This window comes from Vanessa tameamea, chromosome 23 (assembly GCF_037043105.1).
Source record: "Vanessa tameamea isolate UH-Manoa-2023 chromosome 23, ilVanTame1 primary haplotype, whole genome shotgun sequence".
NCBI classification, from domain to species: domain Eukaryota; kingdom Metazoa; phylum Arthropoda; class Insecta; order Lepidoptera; family Nymphalidae; genus Vanessa; species Vanessa tameamea.
The window spans coordinates 8,628,353-8,649,138 of NC_087331.1; the positions used below are offsets into that span (position 1 = coordinate 8,628,353).

Below are 20,786 nucleotides of genomic sequence, written 5' to 3' on the forward strand. Positions count from 1 at the left end.
TATTACTTATCATATAGGGTTCATCCAGCGTTTGTAATGTAAGCGCAAAAAATATTTGTTTACGTCATCACGTTAGAAACCTCTTAAATTATCAGTGTTTCTCTACTATATTATGCATGTGTTATATTTGTACGTCTTCGTCTTGAAGCACAATATTTATTAAAAAAAAACCGCATCAAAATCCGTTGGGTAGTTTTAAAGTCATACATAGGGACAGACAGACATTGATATTAGTTTGTATTCGCTTCTATAGATTGTTTAGTAGAAAACGTTTTTACCATTAACCTTTTTTATCTATTCGCAATAAAGTATCAAAGAATAGATTAAATAAAATCAAGCAAAACTATGAACTAATTTTCAGAATAAGTGCAAACATACAATCTCGATCGTGTCAATTTACCTTCATATTTGTTGTTTACAATACAGAACAATAAAGTTTTTAAAAAATAAGCCTCTACAACAAATCAATCAATATAATAATGTCATCAATATGTTAAGTCGTCATCGTATACAGCCCATCACTAGAGTGTTTAATATTACCTACGACTTGACGCCTTTCATTGTAACATATCTGTTCCGTCTGCATCATGTTGGGTTATATATTTAAAAAACTTGAAGATCCAAGATTTCCTCTACTCGGTCCGAATATTCGTGCTTTAAAATTTTGGGGGTTAATCCTGCCCAAACAAACATCAATGAAATTTTTATATATTTTCTTACATTTAACTGTGATAATTTTCACAGCAACCGAATATGCGGAGATTTGGTTCGTCAAAGACGATATGAATTTACTTTTAACGAATATAAAAATAACCTTATTGGCAACGGTCAGTGTTAGCAAAGTGACTAGCTTTCTGATATTTCAAGAGAAATGGAACAATATTATTGACTACGTGAACAGAGCTGATAAAATTCAAAGAAATCGTGATGTTCTTAAGAATGATGTTATAGAGAGATATACAAAATATAGCAGGAGAATAACGCTAAGTTATTTCCTCTTGATGTACACTACTGTTGTTTTTGTTATCAGCCAACCGATTTATAAATACGTGTTCTCTGAAACGTATAGGGAGAATATTAGAAATGGCACGGAAAACTACGCCCAAGTTGTTAGTTCTTGGGTACCCATTGACAAAAATACCGTCAAGGGTCACATAATTGCTTGCTTTTATCAGAGCTATGCTGCAATTTATGGGGGAGGATGGATAACTTCTTTTGATACTAATGCCATTGTTATCATGGTGTTCTTTAAGGGGGAACTTGAAATGTTGAGGATCGATAGCAGTAACATTTTCGGATCAACTGATTATGTTTTGAGTCACGAAGATTTTCAGTTGCGTTTGAAAAATTACTATAGACGTCACGTGGAATTAATAAAGTAAGTTTTTATTTCATTTCTATGTGTATCATAACAATGAGATGTTTATTTTACAAGCAATGAAGATACGAAATATATTTCAGATCCAATGAAAAATAAAATATTACTTTTTTCTCTTAGGTACGCTTTTTCAAAGAGAAATTTCCATTTATACATAGAATCAGTTTGACAGATCTTATACTGAACATAGACTTATTAATTAAATACTCGTACTTTTTTTTAACCGTAAACTAATACGTGAAGCAAAAACGTTGTACTTTTTAAGAGGTATGAAATTTGTCACACGAAGAAGCAGTGCAATTTTTTTATATAATTTCATTAGATATGTCATAAATTTAATAAAAAAAAACCATTTCCGATTTTACCATGCGTTTGATACACACAAACACACATACATTATAGATATACATTTTTAATATGAAACATTTATAGTATACATTCGTACTGAAAAGGACAACACACTCCATGTCATCGTTAACAATCATTGGGTTTTTATTGGCATAATGGCGTCGAGCTTGCGTCCAGCCGAGCGTTATTTTAAAAGTTTATATTTCCTATCATTCCAATCTATACTTATAAGTCAATATAACAATGCAACTCTGTCTGTTACTTCATCACGCTCAAACCTGAATTCGAATATTTATGATGAAATTTAGTATAGGGATAGTCCCGGGAAAGGTCATGGTCTCCTATATAGTAAGTGTGTAAAATTGAGCAACACAGTTTGTGTGCTATTGGTAAAGTCTTATAAACTTTGCGGCAGTAACAACAGGCCGTAGCTTAGTTAATATTAGCTAGTTCTTCTTGTGAGCAATAAATAACGGTTCAATTTTGAGCAATGAGTCACCACGAGCATATATAATGATCATATGAAATATGAACTACTAAAAAAAAATAAACTTTAAAAATTAGAAAAAATTCTAAATCGGAATGTACTTTAAATAAGTAGGCACTTTTTAGCGCTCGTTTTTACCAAGAAAGCGGAGTGAGACTTATTGCTGCTATTACTAAATGTAGATTAATTTAAATACAAAAATTATAAACACAAATTAAGCTCATGAAGTAACTGTTGCCCAATTTAATCAGGATCATCTCTGAACATAATGAATAATCACTGTGTTAGGTATTTTCTCAAGCTACGTAATAGTTTATGCTGTTATTAGAGAACATGAAGTTTCCAGCTTACTTCACAGTCGTAAGTGTTGACTTAACGAAATATTTAGTTGTTTTAATTAAAATTTTGCTTTTAGTTGGAACTGCCAAAGATATGATTAAACATCATATACCAATAAACTTTTCTTAATTAGTTCAAACTCCACGAAAACACCTTATAACATCACGAGAAACTTTAAATGTTAGAATAACCCGCGGCGTTTTGAATCACGATATAAATATAATTTTGAAATTACAACATCAAAACTGAAACTTCACCAATCGGGCACACATGCTATGTGCATAAAAATTTTTAATAAATTGCCGGACGTATTTAAGCAAAATATAAATGAACCAAGCTACCCAAATAAGTTAAAAGAAATTCTTAAAAAAAAATGCTATTACACACTCGAGGAATATCTGACAGATAAAATTGTGATAGAACGTCCGTCTCTCTAACATTTGCTACGCCCTAGCAGGGTTTATTTCATGTAAACTAAAGTTTAATTGTATGTGTGAGCATGAAACTGCAAATAAAATAAATAAATAAATAAATAAATAAATAAATAAATAAACCCTACATAAATTTAATGAACTTCGAATTTCTCACATCTGTAGAAGTCATAAACTTAGTCAAAGGAAATTTATCACTCAAATGTACACTTCCACAGTTACTGTGCAAGTTTTGACGTATATCGCATAATCTTTTCCCCGAAAATGATCTTTATCTGATCGCACTACGTGATAGATTTCCGTGGACGCCTTGATAGGTTCCGTGTTAAATTAATTTTATTTGATGCATCAGTCCGTTAATTATTTAGTTGTGTAAAATTCGCATCGTTTTGCGGTTCGTCGCATATAATATGCAATATAATTAAAATAACGCATTTTTATACTGTGTTTCATTCAAACATTATCTATACATATAATAAAATTGGAGTGTCTGTTTGTAATATTAAAATAACCCATTTTTACTAAATGCATATGTACACGGTACATATACCAAAATAACATTTTTTACAATTTTTGTCTGTCTGTTTTTTCCGGCTAATCTCTGGAACGGCTGAACCGATTTCGACGGGATTTCGACCGATTTCGACGGGATATTTTAGAATTATGTATAGGATATAAATAAAATCACGCTACAATATCCAAATAACTTAAATTCAAACAACGCGCACGAAGTCGCGGGCACAGCTAGTATTCAATATAACATAATGTCAAGCCTTTAAGTTTCAACCATAAATTATGTAACATGTTCAGATTATGAAATAAAAGGCAAATAGAGCGCGCTGAGCATTATAGTGAAAAAACAAAAGCGAATACAATTTCGTGGTAGTGAGAAACGACGTCTTTTTTAATACTTCAATAATTAATAATTAAAGTTACAACAGTATTGACTTATTGAAAATACGGGACATTTCCCGTTACGAAAGCACTACCGGGAATTTGCGTTCGCTTTTATTTTGTTTACGTTTTTTCCTGTTATCGTTGCTTTACTATAATGTTCCGCGCGCTCCTTTTATTTATTATCGCAAGTGGTACATATTACTTGGTGGTAGAGCTTTGTGAAAGCGCGTCTGGCTGGGTACCACCCACTCATCAGGTATTCTACCGCCACACAGCATTACTCAATATTGTTGTGTTCCGGTTTAAAGGGTGAGAGGCAGTGTTACTACATGCTCAAGGGACATAGCACCTGAGCTCCCAAGGTTGGTGGCGCATTGGCGATGTAAGTAACAGCCAACATTTATTACCTATACATCTAGCTACATCGTAAAAACAAAAATCTTATAAAGAAAACAGGATCAAGAAAACCCACCCGAATAAACAAAAAAAAAATCTCGTGAAAAAAAGATTATCCTCCTTGACGTTACTAAAGTTATGTCTTTTATTTTATTGATAAGTACGATAGTTTTGTTTTCTACTTTGTATCGAATTAAATCAAAGCCTTCAAACGATATGGACATACATTAAAAAAGATAATTTCAGAACTAAATTTACATAACACATTACATGTTACATTATTTTAAACATCTACTTATTACAGCAATAAATTTACCAACGAGCCCAAAATTTCTATTCGCAAATATTTTGCCAGCAATTAATCTCAATTTTCGGCCCATTAGTTTGAGTCTGAGTAGAAAATCATCTTACAAATGTTTACATATCCTAGAATGCTTGTCCAGATTAGAATGGATGAGAGAAAAAAAAACCCCGACATAATCCACAATGATAGCACAAGAACAAACAAGTCACTTTGATCGCGGGCCTTTATCCTCAACATTTTTACCTTCTCTGCTAATTCCTTAAAAGCCCCCTGTCAAATAAAGATTAGTAACAAATCCTCGGAAAGCAACTTGTTTCAGGAATGCCTCGTGATTATCGTACATCTATACTATATACGCTTCTTTTCTTTTAAGCGAACGACGAAATTTTCAGATATTCCAATCTTTATGACATTGTAAATTTATGACGATTTTTTTCAATATTTTCAAAAATTTCATTGTATATTTTTATTCAACTTCAACAGTTTATTGCTGAGGTCTATAATATAATTTAGAAAATGATTTTTGATTTGATTACTTTAAAGAATTATATATAAAGGCAGTTCAGCTATAGGTTTATTAGAATAGCTTAAATCTCTAATTGAAATTGTGCTAAGGCTACTATTACCAAAACAAATGCCTAAGTAAGTTAAAAGTACCATGTAAGATCCGTATGTAAGAAGATTTTGTCTCAGTAAGAAAAACGATACAAAGATTAATCTACCGCTTATTTGTAGATCGAAACAAATGACAGAAACATTTGCAAGATAATTTAACGCATTCGCAATCACAATGGGTATCGTAATGACAGTTGCAGCCTGTAATCGGTTTTGAAATGAAGTAAATCGCATATAATGGCATTTTCTCTATAATTCTTCATTCATTCTCTTAATACATCAATTGAGAATTTTATATAATTATGAGTATCTTATCTATAATTTTTCAGAATTTTTTAGCCGGTTTTAGGGTTACGTAGCCAAATGACAAAAAACGGAACCCTTGCAAATTCGTCATGTCTATATGTCTGTTCGTCCGTATGTCACAGCCGAACACACACTTTTTTCCGAAACTATAAGAACTATACTGTTGAAACTTGGTTGGAAGTAGATGTATTATGTGAACCGCATTAAGATTTTCACACAAAAATAAAAACAAAAAATTAATTTTGGGGTTCCCTATACTTAGAACTGAATCTCAAAAAATTTTTTCATCAAACCTATACGTGTGAGGTATCTATGGATAGGCCTTCAAAAATGATATCGAGGTTTCTAACCTATTTTTTTTTCTAAACTGAATAGTTTGCGCAACAAACACTTCCAAAATCGTAAAATGGTGTGCCCTGTGTAACTTCTAAAATAAAAGAATGATAAAATTAAAAAAATATATGATGTACATTATCATGTAAACATCCACCCAAAATTGGTTTGAATAAGATCTAGTTATAATTTTTTTTTTATTTCATAAATCGTAAACCACAATTTACCTTTCATTCGATTAACTCTAACACAAAAAAAAAAAAAAAATTCATAAACATAAACCTTGATACTTGCTTCTACGGAACCCTTTATGGCCAAGTCCGACTCGCGCTTTTTTAAAATTATTTTTCTCCTCTAACTTTTTAATAATTTATTACTATTTGATTGTTTAAAGCTTACTAAATACCTTGTTTAAATTTCGTATAAAATCGCTCGTAAATTTTGCGGCTTTTCAAGCTACATAATATTTAATAAATAATTTTAAACGCAATAATGAATGTTAGACGTAAACCGAATGTCACACTGTCCACTGTTATTATCTGCACAATAATTGCATAACGCGTTCCATAATTATGTCTGAAATACAATTATTCCTACACTACGGTTCTAATGATTTCATAGTAATTATGAGGAATCGAAAATATCATCAGTGACATGACAGCTCCTTTCCTGTGATTCGTGAATTGATATTATACTTTAGTAACATCCAAGCAGGCAAGTTTTTTTAATACTTTTATTTATTTATTTATTTTTATCAAGATAGGCGGACGAGCAAATCGGCCAACTGATGCTATGTGGTCGTCCATAGACAATGGCGCTGTAAGTAAAAATAACCAATCCTTATATCGCCAATGCTCTACCTTGGCAATTACGATGAACCTTGGGAACTAAGATGTCGTTGCCTGTAGATACACTGACTCACTCATCCTTCAAACCGGTACTGAATATCTGGGAGTGGTTCGTACTTAACACCTACTAAAAAGGTGATACAACTTTAGAGAGCGTTCAAACAAATAAGTCTCAACATTATGATATTAGTATATACGATTTTATAAGAATAGTTTTATCTGTTTCGAACACATGTCAACGAGTACAACGTTTATAATATCCCGCACAATTTTTTTTATTTTTATGGTGAACATAAAAAAATCTCTGAACATATTCTTTATTACATAAAAATGAAACGTTTATGTTCGAACACGCTCCAACACTATTCACTGTACAATATAATACTACATCAAACTGATTGCGTTATTGCTATCGGAGCTATTGCCTTGTTTATACATTCACAACAATGAATTCAAAAATACCTATTTTTACTAATATTTAGGAATCTGTAGAGAATGTTTGGGGCCAAAACAATTTGATGTTCAAACGAAGCCTTCAAACGAGGCATGAAGAGGCATCTTGCGGGCTGGCATGGCTAGGGTGATAGTGCAGCTCATTCTAGCTGACTCTACTAGTCGTCTTCGCGTTTGGACTCCACTCCCACTTACCATCAGGTGGAGTGTAGTCATATGTATGTCCGGACAATATAAAAATATATAAATATATATAATTTGAGGATTGCTTCTCCGGGGACAAAGTCAGATTAGAAAACCCACCTGATAGTAAGTAGTTATTGCAATGCTGCAACTACTGCAATCATTGGTACTGTAAAAAATATCTCACATCGCCAATGCGCCACCAACGTGTGATTAGATAGGTCCCTTGTGCCTAAAACACAACAATATTAAGCATTGTTTGGTGATAGAATACATTATGATGAGCAGCTTCACTTACCACAATAGGTGCACAAAGCTCTACCACCATTTCATATCATTTACTATATAATATATATACAAATATGAATTAAAAATACTTACTGAATAAATCTTGACCGCGTGGAATGCTGGAAAGAATGCCAGCAGCATTTCCCCGTTGAATCGCAATTCCGATCCTCTGGGCTAAAAACGAACCAGCCTGTCACCAGTGGAGGCAATAAGGCGAGGTGCTATACATTTGATGAAGCTTATATATATTTAAGCATTAATGTTGTAAATTCTTATGTTAAAAAATCAAATAATTTTTTTTGAATTTAAGTACATATAATATAAATATATGATAATAAATATTATGATGGTACATATGGAAATTGGGATTGCAAAGTCCGATATTAAAATTATGACTATATTACAGCCTCTACTAATGTATATGATAACATTTTGAATGGAAAATAATCGGAAACCTATGAATATTATGTTTAGACCGAAATGTATTCAATGATGTTTTATAAAATTTCTGCAACGAATTAAATAACATCGACTGATAAACATGCATTTAATATTTCTAAGAATCTTTTTAGTAATATCATGTGAATTTTTTGCTAACCAAATAGTAATATTTATTGTTACGGTTTCGGTTTGAAGGGTGATTGAGCCAGTGTAACTACAGGCACAAGGAACATAACATCTTAGTTCCTATGTTAGATGGCGTAGTGGCGATGTAAGGAGAAGTTAATGTTTCTTACAACACCAATATCTATGGGCCACTTACCATCAGATGAGGCGGGAGTGACCACTTACCATTAGATGACTCATTCGCTTGTCCGCCTACCGATATCATAAAACAGGACTTATATAAACTCTATCTTACATAATATATAGATCTATATAAACAATGTTGTTAATAAACATAATACTTTAAATATCATTCTTCCTCACAGCACCATATAGAAATTCCAAAATTGTTTATACAGTACTTTGACGACTGAGGGTCATTTTTCTGACATATTTTTCTAGTTGTAGCTTTGAACGCTGACTTCAAAAAAGGAGGATAGTCGAGCGAAAACATATCCGTCTATATGTTTTACCTCGACTATATTTTCTTTGCTGCTTTGCTATGTTAACTTGCTTCATTTGCAAGACTAGGGCTTGGTATTTTTAGTGCCGGATGTTCTACGTGCTATTGTTGATTTTTACAGTGGACTCTGTTTGAATGTTTGATTAGCAGTATTTCTTTGAAAAAAATCTTTTTGAGGGAAAAACCTCAAATGTATTTGACCATTCTTTTAGAAAACTATGAAATTTATCAAAAATTAAAAAAAAAAATATATATATATATATATCAGCTTGATTGATGTTAATAAACGTCAAACGATTGTACTCGCTATTAGACAAATAAATACCACGTTGGGTTAGTGTCTAACTTTTAAGCATGTAGATCTTGAAAAACTGGGTGCAAATGTGAATCCGATAGTTGGCCTCATAAAAATTGATTTTGTAAGAAATTGTTCGTGAAAGCCCAGCAGTTTTAAAGCTGGTAAAGGTTAGCTTGGCACAGATTACTAACAAAAAACTTTACCTTATTTAGATAAAAAATAAATAAAATGTTCCAAAATGTAGGTAAACTTATTTTAAAACAAGTCGTGACGAATTAGCCGTGTTTCTCGGTGAACACAAATACGATCATTAGATAGTCTACCTCTAGAGATTTAATTATCGACTACACTGTACCTAACGCAAATTACAAAAATATTGTGTTTCAAGGGTTAAATTGTGAGAAGATTTTTCAAAAAATATTTTTGGCTCAAAAGTCGTTATGACCTGTATCCAATTTAAGTGTCTTGTATATTAATTTAGAAAATTAAAATACTTGTAACTAATGAAAACGTTATACAAATATTTTGCAGATGTTAAAAAAATCTTTACACTTCTTATTTCCAACGTAGATTTCTAAATGAAATGCACACATAAATTAGGCACTTGAAACGTCAGACTCCACAGCTCCATTCGCTTTTCTTGCATGCAACAAATATGACTGGCAACAAAAAATATACAAAAAAAAAAAACTTTTATATTTCGCTTTAACATTCGGGAATATAATATATATACAAAGTCGTTACTCGATACAGGACTTTTATATTACAATAGATATAAAAATGTCATAAAATGTACCTAGCTTGAAGATGTTTTGTATTTTCTTGGGTTCAAGGGTATGCGCTTCATAAACTAGAGGATATCATGATTTATTAGAAACTAGAGGTCTCGGAATTCCGTTATATGAAAATGATAAAGCTGATCCGGTATTTATGGACTATTCAAAACCCGACAGTATTGCTGCTTTCGCATATTTTGGTTTCAAGTTAATCAGAAACAGTACTGTATGAATTTGTGAAAATTGTTATAATCATAGTTGAGTCGAATTTGAATTAATTCAACAATAAATCTTTATTGTTTAATTATTATTACATATTTCATCCATATCTTTCTTTAAAACAATATACGAATTAAAATTACTTTTGTAAAGAAATTAATTCTAATTTTATGGATAAAAACTACTTAAAAGTTTGCAAGTTTGTTTTTTACAAGTAATATCAACATTTTTCAACTCAACCCGTTTTGCGATACTACCTAGATCAATACTTTTATTGAAAGGAAGAAGTTAATTTTTCTCTTTTTGGTATCAAATGGGCCACCTTGTGGTAAGTGGTCACCGATGCCTATAAAAATTGGCGCTGTAAGAAATATTAATCATTCCTTACAGAGCCAATGCTTCAATCTTGGGAACTAAGATGTTATGTCCCTTGTGCCAGTTGTAACACTGGCTCGCTAGAAAATCTGGCTATAGTGTGGGCTTACCCAGAAACGCTTGCAAAAAGCCCTATCACCAAGTCAAATTTTGCTTTATTGCTTCAATTAAATCATTATTATAACTAATACCTCTATAAATGCTTCCAGGTTTATTCGTCTCTTCGATTCTTGCCTGTCGCCAATAATGTTTCTGTACGTGATTGTTTGTTCAATAATGCTTTGTGCAACAGCTTATCAAATAACTGTGAGTGAAACTATACATTTTACATACATTACATTAGCAGCCTGTAAATTTCCCACTGCTGGCCTCCTCTCCTTTGAGGAGAAGGTATGGAGCCTATTCCACCACGCTGCTCCAATGCGCGTTGGTGGAATACACATGTGGCAGGATCTCACGATGTTTTCCTTCTCCGCCGAGCACGAGATGAATTATAAACACAAATTAAGCACATGAAAATTCAGTGGCAATTCAGTGAAAATTCAGTTCATCGGTTAAGATGCACGCGTTCTAACCACTGGGCCATCTCGGCTCTTAGTAAAACTATACCAAATGCTATTATAATTACCATTACTATTAAAATTTCCAACACTATGATAAAGTTTGATATTTTGCTTTCAATCAAGCTGATTGAATTATATTTGAACCATTTATAAAATTATTATTCAATTATCAACAATGTAAATTATCATACAGGCAAATAATATCCTGATCATCAAATGAATATTCGTAGTTGGTGGCAAATTTTTACGTTCGAACGAATTTCAGTAATATAAGGTTCCTTTTTGATGTAACAAGAGTTATTTAGGCGGGAGCAATATTGAAGTTTTATTAACGTTATTGTTATTATATGTGTTTAGATTGAAACAAGTACAATGCAGAGGTTCATCACAGTTGAATATTTGATATTTGGTGTGGCACAACTTTTTATGTATTGCTGGCACAGCAATGACGTCCTGTACGTGGTACGTAAGACCTACTTTATTATTTATTAAATTGCTTAGTGTCCTATTCTTACTCGCTGGAAAACCACTCCTAACCCCTACATAAAGAGGGGTACATGTGGAACTCGCCGGTGTTGACAACGCCTGGTACCTCCCAGCATACCAGAATAACTACTAAAAAAGAGCACCAACTCCGTCTTGAAGGCATCGCGGGATCTGTAATCGTAATTACAATTACATTTAACTGAAACATAATGTATACTATAGTTAATTAAATATAAACAACAACTCATTCTCTTATCAATCAGGTTCTTATATTGTTTTAGATAAGACGAAATGAAATAGTCCATAGTCGTAACTAATATATTTATAATACATCATTTATGTACATCAAATATCTCACTGGTCCAATGGCTTCCTTACAGAGCCACAGATTATGAGTCCATAGGTTCACAACTTAGGTTTTTCGTTTCACAAGGGACTTAATAACTTTGTACCCAAGGTTGGTGGCGCATTGGAGATGTACGAAATGATTAGAATTTTTTACGGCACCAATGTTTGCGGACGATGGTGGTAATTTCCACCCCGATATATTGCAAAGGAAAAAAAAAGTTCTCCGTAACTATAACTTATTTTTTATCATTACTTTAAGGGATCATTTGTAACTAGAGATGATAACAGTGTATTTATTTCTAGAGTAGAGATTCATCACGGGGTCCATATGAAAGCATTTGGTGGACGAGAAATGTCTCCGAGCAAAAAGATATTAATATTTTGGTCGACCAGTTCAACCGAATTATAGTCTTTAGCGCTGGACCATTCACTAATATCACTGTGGCTACCTTCATAAGCGTAAGTGCCTTGCAGAATTTGTGTTCATTCAAAATCATGCTCTATTACTAAATAGATAAATGCTAAAATAATAACTGCGCTTAAATTTATTGATATTCATGATGGCTAATGCTTAATATTTCTTAGCTAAATTTGGAAGACTTGTCATTTTGGCACCAAAATTTCTAAATTGATTTTCAAACTATACCTTGACCTTAGTATTATTATGCTTATTTTATAAAAAAATATTTCAATTATGTATTTAAATTGCAGATTCTGAAAGGGGCATACAGTTACTACACACTCCTGAGTCAGTCTCAACAGGATTAGTTTGGGAGTAAATAATGGTATTCGCAGTTTCCGAGCAGATTGTGCTTAGCAAACATTTAGCGTATAATAACTTTGCTCGATTCAAACTATTAGGATTTGGTAAATAAGCTACAATTGTTATTTAAGCTTATTATTGTGGTGAGTTTAAAACTTACCGAATTGAATTTAGATTCATAAATCATCATTAAACGAAACGGTTTCGTTAGTGCGATATGGTTTTGTTACTGATTTAGAAAGAAAATTAAAAAAAATCTTGAATTTGCTTTTGTATTATTAAGAGAAGACATCTTCACCATATAACTTTCCAGAAAATAACCTTTGCTTGCTTTATTCTATAAATGGTATGTAAATTTAAATGAAAATATTTTTTAGTAACGTTTTAATCTTTTAAACGATAAATAGAAATTGTTCCCAGGATATTTTTTATGGATCAACATTTTATATTAAAAATTGAGAGCTTAAATATATACAGACAAAAATACTACTTTACAAAACATGAAGGCGTGGAAAAAGGATAACAATACTAGCAGCATTTTTCGCTTCGTCGCATATTACGACCTCCGTGGTCGAGTAGTGTGTACACCGGTTTTCATGGGTACGCCACTCCGAGGTTCCGGGTTCGATTCCCGGCCGAGTCGATGTAGAAAAAGTTCATTAGTTTTCTATGTTGTCTTGGTTCTGGGTGTATGTGGTACCGTCGTTACTTCTGATTTTCCATAACAATTGCTTTAGCTACTTACATTGGGATCAGAGTAATGTATGTGATGTTGTCCAATATTTATTAATATTATTTATTATTTATAGCAAATCAGATCTTATGTACACTCATGCCTATATTAAAAAATACAGATTATTGTGACTTTTGATTTTTCCCATTATTTCTTGTGTGTATATTATAAATTATACAGGTTTTTGAATATCGAATATCGTTAAGTAATTATTATCGATTATTTGGATAATATAAACAGCACTATAACGTAATATTATTGTGTTGCGGTTTTAAGGACAAGTGAGTCAGTAATTACAGGCACAAGAACAAGTTGGTTACCAAGGTTGGCGGTCTATTGGCGATAACGACAAATATAATTTTTATTTGCAATAGTAGTAGTATTACGTTTTACTACAATCATACCTGATACTAAGTACTGATATTGTCTAAGACGGAACGTGCTATCCTATAAAATATCCATGCACCCTTGCCTTAAAGATACCCAGGGTGTTATTCTCCTCTTAAGGTAAAGGTAATGACTGACCACCAGGTAATGCAATTTCCAATCCGTATAACAGTTACAACTACTTAACAAAACATTATTTTGATTATATTTATTACATACATTGGTATGCGGACGATAGTACAGTGCATGGGGGCTACCACGGACGTGCAGTAGCCGGGCGGGCCGAAACTGAGGAGAAGCGGAGGGATCTTGTTGTTGAACTCGATAGGACGTTAGAGCTCATTGTCAAATGGGGTTCTGATAATCTTGTCGAGTTTAACGCCAAGAAAACGCAGGTATGCGCCTTCACAACGAAAAAGTCACCATTTTCCCTTGTTCCTCCTCTCAGTGGCACTATGCTAGTGATACAAAGCCAACTTGCCGTATTAGGTATCGACGTTCGCTGTGACCTTAATCCAAGGGATTATATCGAGGCTGTTATCAAAACAGCTTCACGGAAACTCGGGGTCCTGAACAAGGTGCGGCGTTTTTTCACGCCACAACAACTACTCCTGCTGTACAAAACGCAGGTGCGGTTTTGCGTTGAATATTGCTCGCTCCTCTGGGATGGCTCCGCTAAGTACTTAATGGAAGCCTTGGATCGGTTGCAGCAACGTGCGGTCGGCATTATTGGCGACGTAGAGGTCACAAACACCCTCGAACCTTTACGCTTGCGTCGAGAAATAGCAGCGCTGAGCGTCTTCTATCGACTGTATCACGGCGAGTGCTCTGAGGAATTATTCTCTTTAATTCCTGCTTCCCCTTTCCTTCACAGATCTACGCGTGCTGGCTCGCGATGTCACCGCCTAACTGTGACTTCGATTCCATCGCGCACAAAGAAATTTGGCAACTCTTTTCTTTGTCGTACCGCCAAAAAGTTGAACTCTTTACCAGCACACGTGGTCTCCTCCTCTTATAAACTGGGTGCCTTCAAACGAGGCGTGAAGAGGCATCTTGCGGGCTGGCATGGCGAGGGTGACTGGTGCAGCTCATTCTAGCTGACTGTACTAGTCGTCTTCGCGTTTGGACTCCACTTCCACTTACCATCAGGTGGAGTGTAGTCATATGTCTGCCCAGATATAATAAAATATATGTATATATATATATATAAAACATTGCGATCATTGTTTTTGTTTTATCTTCTTTATTTTTAATGTAATTCATGTAATAAAAATATTATAATGATGGGCCGAGATGGCCCAGTGGTTAGAACGCGTGCATCTTAACCGATGATTTCGGGTTCAAACCCAGGCAGGCACCAATGAATTTTCATGTTCTTAATTTGTGTTTATAATTCGTCTCGTGCTCGGTAGTGAAGGAAAACATCGTGAGGAAACCTGCATGTGTCTAATTTCAACGAAATTCTGCCACATGTGTATTCCACCAACCCGCATTGGAGCAGCGTGGTGGAATATGCTCCAAACCTTCTCCTCAAAGGGGGAGGAGGCTTTAGCCTAGCAGTGAGAAATTTACAGGCTGCTAATGTAATGTATGTAATTGGTACGTCCCTACGTCAGGGCAGGTACTGTTACTCATCATTAATTCTACCGCCAAACAGTAATTCATGGTATTGCCGTGTTTCAGTTTGAAGGGTGAGTCAACCAGTGCCTGTAGTGATCACTTACTATCAAGTGGCCTAACTACCTATTTCGTTATAAATAAAAACACTATTAAAATTATGTTTTTCGTTCAACTTACGTTATTTATACTAAAATTAAGAATATTTATTCTACTTTTAGCAGCAGATGTTACAAAAAAAAAACAATGAATAATATTAAAGCTTAAAAACTATATACGAAAGTATAATCATTTGATAAATCCCTTCCTACCCAGTATTTTGTCCTCATATTTCGTTTTCGCGGTTAAGCCGAGTTCAAAACATTGTAAATTTATGTAAATAATGTTAGGGATGCCAAATATCCCATTCTGCCAAAATACGTCCTAGTTTTGAGGGATTGGATTTCTAATTTAATTCCTTTGTCTATATTTTATTTTAGAAATTAATAAAATAAAGTGTTTGCTATTTTTTTATATTGAATACACTTCATAAACTTTACGTGGTGCCTTTTAATTTCTTATATTTAACAAACACGACCGTCAACAGACGTTATCTAACTTCACCACAATTGTTTACTGAAATCTTCTCCGGAACACAGTGTATTGTCTGATATGTAGTTTTATTCATATATGTTTTTCTAAATAGACATTACAAAATAAATGATACAAACAATTATTAGAATAGATATAAAGTCAAGTGTTATCGATTTCCTTACATTTGTTGTCTAAATTAATTGATTTTTTAATTATTAATTAAATTACCAAATATTAATTAATTTGGTAAACGAGTTAAGTAATTATGCTACGACCGTGTGTTTCGTGCTAACGCTGATTACTAACCTATTTAAAATTGACAACTGTCGGTTTTGGTCAGCTACAGGAACACCGGCGTGTATTTTTTTATTACAATACTGTTATGTTTGATCGTATATCTTGCGTTGTACACATGTATGCATGTTTTGATAAACGTTCAGATGCTGTTCTGTTTTACAAAAAAAAAAATATATATTTGTGTTTTTTTTTTGTATAGTAAATTTTAAGGTACTAGGGTGTCAACTTTAAAAAGTTTTATAAATTTGCATGTATCCGTGTATAATTTCGTTGTTAACGATGTTTCTTGACGACAACCCTGATTATAAACTTTCGAAATTGACTCAGCTCTGAATTGCTCAAATGGTCGAATATTTCTAATATTAATTATATGCAAAAATTAATATTAATTTTCATTTACAAGTAAGAGCCAGTTTCAGGCGGATATATTGGTTGCCACTAAAACTACACACATACTAACTAGTATATATACTCGTGTATGTATATATATATCTTATATATAAAAATAAGTGGCATTTTTCGTTGTCACTTTATAACTCAAGAACGGGCTCATCTATCCAAACCAATTTTCAGGGTTTGTTCGGACTATTTAGTAGATGGTTTATGTGAACTTTGCACAAAATCGGTCGAGTGGTTCTTCATTTATCACATTTTTCGTAACAAATGATTTCAATAAATGGCGGGTCATTTTGTTAATGGAGATTTTTTAGACGGGGAATTGTCTGTCGAATTAAAAGTAAGTATCAATTAAAAATGAGTACACTCATCCACCAGTTTCAATAGGTAATACGTCTTAATTTAATTTATTATTTCCAAATAACCCATGGCATAGCATTAAATACTGGCATGTAACACTATTTCTTATTTTAAAAATGATTGAGCTGTCATCATAAATAATACAAAAATCAGTTAGAACATCGATTAATTACTTAAAAAAATATATTACTTAATTGCTAGCTATTTAAAAACTAAAATCATATAAATATTTATTTACGTTTGTCGATTTAAAAGTAGCGTGTACTTTCAATTTTTAAATTTTACTCAGTTATTTAGTGCCTGTCGTTGTTTCATGTAGTTAGCAGGCTTTATTTGAATTAAATTGTTAAACGCATTTACACAAACGGTAAGTTTTGAACTGTTGAAGTGATTACATGTATGTTTCTTAATTTGAAAAAAACCTATTGCTGTGTATTTTATTATTTTGTAATGGATTATTTTATTGACATTTTTTATACATTGACAACGAATGCAGTTATATAGGTACAGGGTGAAATTTTGTTGGTTGTTTTCCCGCAAAGAATTGATTTAGTAGTCAATACCCACTCCTTTTGTATTTTTATTTTTACGCGAAACTGAATCGATATCTCGCGGGAAAATAACCACCAATATTTCATCCCGTATATTTCCAGACACACATGTATAAATACTGATACACCACTATTAATGTAGCAATTTGTTTTCAATTTCATTTTTTCTTTTGTATATGAAGGATGAAGGATCAATGCCACGAGCCAGACGAGCAAACATAGGTCGGCGAACGCGTAATACAAATTATGTGACATCACAAAGACGATCACAGACTGCAGATGAACGCACACAAGCTAATGCATCGCAGCGTGCACGTAGTGCACTAAATAGATCTGCTGACCCTGCGCCTGTACTGAATCTTCCACGGCGATCACAAATACGTCGTGCTACTTTGACTTTTGACTTTGATGTGTGCTGCTTTTAACTACAACAGTCAGATTGATTATAGTATGTACGGATACATTGGAATGATGGACGTAATATGTCCACATTGTAATGCGGCAAAATTTTCAGGTGAAACGCCCGGCATGTGTTGTGCTAATGGCAAAGTTAGATTACCAGCATTAGAAATTCCACCCGAACCATTATATTCATTAATATTTGGGACATCTCAAACATCGCCGCATTTTTTGAATCATATTCAACAATACAATTCGGCATTTCAAATGACTACTTTTGGTGCTACTAAAATTATTAGAGATAATTTCATGCCGACGTTTAAGGTAAATACGTCAACTGGATTGTCCCATATTTATATCAATCTTAATCATAAAGTATTCGATAGTTTTAAAAATTCTTATCCAACAACCTAAAATTGCATACATGTTAAAGATTCAGGGCCGGATTTATTATCAAGTTGGTTGGTTATTGCCGTACCCCGATGCTTATCATCAATTTTTGCAAATTTATTTTATTGGTGATGAAAATCGGGAATTGGATCAACGTTGTACAATTGTTTCTAATACAAGACGAGAAGTTATTCGACAGCTACAATGTTTTTTCCATCAGAATAACGCATTAGTTCAATCGTTTAAAATTGCTGTCGATCGTATGCCATCTGATAATCACAAAATCGTAATAAGGGCTGATAGAACACTTTTTCGAGAGCGTGCCAGGCGATTCAATGCTCCGACAATTGATGAGGTTGCAATTGTAATTATTGGTAATCAATTTCAATCCCGTGATATTGCACTTCATCGCAGAAATGACGAATTGCAACGTGTTTCGGAACTTCATCGCAGTTATGATGCATTACAATACCCAATATTGCATTGGAAAGGTGACGATGACTACCATATCAATATACCAATGACTGATCCACAAACCGGTAAATAATTATCCTATTTTCTGTGTGTTGACATTTTCATTTTCCAAAGTCATATTTTGCATTTATTTTCAGGTCTACATATACAGAAAAAAGTTAGTGCCATGAATTTGTATTCGTATCGATTGATGGTTCGTCCGCAAGCACAAAATTATATTGAGATGTGGTCAACTATATCATCAGTACATCGTTGATATGTATGCCAAAATAGAAACTGAACGTCTTAATTTTATTCGTTTCAACCAAGCAAAATTAAGATCCGAAGAATATATTCATTTGCGAGATGCGATAGCGAATTATGCTAATGTCTTATGTACGAAAACACAAGACGCAATGTCTTATGTACGAAAATATGGTCGACCTGATCTGTTCTGCGATTAACGTCAATTATTTTATGGGATGAGTGTACAATGGCGAATAAAAAATCACTAGAAGCATTTAATCGAACAATGCAAGATTTACGTGGTAATCAACAGCTTTTTGGTGGCGCATTGATATTACTGTCAGGGGATTTTTGTCAAACATTGCCTGTCATTCCTCGATCAACTCCTGCTGATGAAATAAATGCCTGTTTGAAGTCATCAGTTCTTTGGAGATATGTACAAAAATTTACACTAAGCATTAATATGCGTATTAACCTATAAAATGATCCAGCTGCCCTTGAGTTTTCAAAACAATTGTTAGAAATTGGTGATAGCAAAATACAAATCGACATTACCAACGGATTGATCGCTATACCGAACAATTTTTGTATTATTGTGCAATCGATAGGTGAATTGATTGAATGTGTTTTTCCGAATATTCTTCAGAATTATATAAATCATGATTGGTTGAAAGAACGCACCATTTTAGCACCATAGAACATTCATATCAATGCTATTAATTTTCAAATTCAAGAGAAACTGCCAGATGTATTCACGGCATATAAATAAATTGACAGTGCTATGAATCAAGATGGGGCATTGAACTTTACAGTTGAATTTTTAAATTCATTGGAACCGGCTGTTATGCCACCGCACTGCTTAAATCTGAAAGTTGGTTCTTTAATTATATAATTGCGAAATATTAATCCACTAAAACTGTGTAATGGCACCAGATTGGCAGTGAAAAAGTTATTGCCAAATTTGATCGAAGCTACGATCTTAACTGGTAAATCTAAAGGTGAAGTTTGTTTGATACCGCGTATCCCTATGATTCAAACTGATATGCCATTCGAGTTCAAACGATTACAATATCCTGTTCGTTTATCATTTGCGATGTCCATCAACAAGGCCTAAGGGCAAACACTTCACGTTTGTGGTGTGAATTTAGAAGAATCATGTTTTTCACACGCCCAACTTTATGTTGCCTGTTCCAGAGTCGGTACCCCCAGCCGTTTGTTTATTTACACTCAAAATGGAAAAACCAAAAATATTGTTTATCCAAATGTTTTGAAATATTTTTTTAAATAGCAATTAAGTAAATATATTTTTTTAAGAAATGAATCGATGTTCTCGCTCATTTTTGTATTATATCACTTTAAACGGAGCGAAGCACGTACCGGGCCGCTAGTATATATATATATATATTAGTAAGATATATATATATATATATATATATATATCTTACTAATATTATAAATGCGAAAGTTAGGATGGGTGGATATCTGTTGCTCAATCAAATTTGGTACAGAGATAAATTAAAGTTTGTCAAAGCAGATAAGTTACTTTTTATCCCTAACATCTGCAACATAGCCCTCCCCCTATCAAACGCAGGCGAATCCAGATTCAGAACAGAAACTAGTATTGCAGACATTTAATTGATTTTGTGGCCAGGGTGTACATGGCTGCAAATCTTGAGGAGTCCGGTTAATGTTTTATCGTCTGAGAATTTCTCAGTATTAACATAGAGTTAGGAAATCGGATTAAACCGTCAGTTTTAGATCTAATCTCTCACTGGTAACTACCGATTCATTGAATCAAGAAATTAATAGAACATTTAAATGGCATATAAGCTTGTACACACTCTTGGCTATCACAATTGGGTCTGTTCTTTCGTGCTCGAT

The 20,786-nt window shown here is 33.3% G+C and overlaps 2 protein-coding genes across 2 annotated transcripts; both read left to right on the plus strand.

Moving 5' to 3' along the window:
- Positions 1–587: 587 nt before the first annotated feature.
- Positions 588–12,589, plus strand: LOC113395459 (odorant receptor Or2-like). Its single transcript, XM_026633037.2, has 5 exons — positions 588–1,378; positions 10,553–10,649; positions 11,264–11,368; positions 12,044–12,199; positions 12,452–12,589. The coding sequence occupies exons 1-5, from the start codon at positions 588–590 to the stop codon at positions 12,506–12,508; spliced, it is 1,206 nt and encodes a 401-aa protein (XP_026488822.1). The 3' UTR covers positions 12,509–12,589.
- Positions 12,590–14,078: 1,489 nt separating this feature from the next.
- On the plus strand, positions 14,079–14,720 carry LOC135193964 (uncharacterized). The gene has a single exon (XM_064218587.1). The coding sequence runs from the start codon at positions 14,079–14,081 to the stop codon at positions 14,718–14,720; it is 642 nt and encodes a 213-aa protein (XP_064074657.1).
- Positions 14,721–20,786: the final 6,066 nt, after the last annotated feature.